Source organism: Aptenodytes forsteri, unplaced genomic scaffold, assembly GCF_000699145.1.
Source record: "Aptenodytes forsteri isolate BGI_AS27 unplaced genomic scaffold, ASM69914v1 Scaffold53, whole genome shotgun sequence".
In the NCBI taxonomy this organism is placed as follows: Eukaryota; Metazoa; Chordata; class Aves; order Sphenisciformes; family Spheniscidae; genus Aptenodytes; species Aptenodytes forsteri.
Window position 1 is genome coordinate 569,083 of NW_008795909.1, and position 939 is coordinate 570,021.

General features: G+C 67.8%; 1 protein-coding gene across 1 annotated transcript in view; it reads right to left on the minus strand.

Moving 5' to 3' along the window:
• The window catches only part of DUSP6 (dual specificity phosphatase 6), a 4,463-nt gene extending 3,632 nt beyond the window's left edge, over nt 1-831 (minus strand). Inside the window, exon 1 of the mRNA XM_009284350.1 lies at nt 342-831. Coding sequence (XP_009282625.1) covers nt 342-744 — 403 coding nt within the window. The 5' untranslated portion in view covers nt 745-831. The remainder of the gene's footprint in view (nt 1-341) is intronic.
• Nucleotides 832-939: the final 108 nt, after the last annotated feature.

Genomic DNA, 939 nt, shown 5'->3' on the forward strand with positions numbered 1-939 from the left:
AAGCTCTGTGCCGCTTCGCCCTGCGGGGACCTCTGGAGAGATGTCTCGGCGGCAATTCCTTCTGCCCTCCCCGGCTCACGCCGGGCTCCCAGGCAGGCAGCGATGTCTCCCACAACCCCGGGCCCGGGCGGCCCTCCTCACCTTCCAGATAAAACGCCTTGCAGCCTTCGTCTTTGAGGCGCTTGAGGAGCAGCCCCAGCACGGACTCGCCGCCCGTGTTCTCGTTCCAGTCGCGGCTGTGCTCGTCGTACAGCACCACCGTGTCGGTGCCGCACCGGCGGGCGAAGCGCTCCCGATCCTCCTCGTCTCCCACAACCCCGGGCCCGGGCGGCCCTCCTCACCTTCCAGATAAAACGCCTTGCAGCCTTCGTCTTTGAGGCGCTTGAGGAGCAGCCCCAGCACGGACTCGCCGCCCGTGTTCTCGTTCCAGTCGCGGCTGTGCTCGTCGTACAGCACCACCGTGTCGGTGCCGCACCGGCGGGCGAAGCGCTCCCGATCCTCCTCGCTGCTGGCGACGAGGGAGCGCAGGGGCAGGTTGCCCTTCTGCAGCCGCCGCAGCATGATGCCGGGGATGGCCACGTTGATGGCCGACTCGATGTGGGACGACTCGTACAACTCCTGCGGCCGACAGTCCATCAGCAGCAGCCGGTCGTTGCCCATCTCCAGCTGCTCGTTCAGCCACGCCACGGATTTACTAATCGCCATTTCCGACGCGAAAGGGACGGGTCTGAACGTATCTAGCATGAGGAAGGACGGGGGGAGCGGAGCGTGCTCTGGAAGCGCCCCTCTCTCTCACAGAGGCATGCGGCTGGCTCGGCGGGCGGGCTGCACCCCTCCAACTCCGCACAACTTATCTCCCTCCGCCCCAGGAAAATGAATCACGCAGCCCCCCCGCACCGCCTCCCCCCCCCCCCGCGGCGGGGGGGGGGCGCGGGGGAC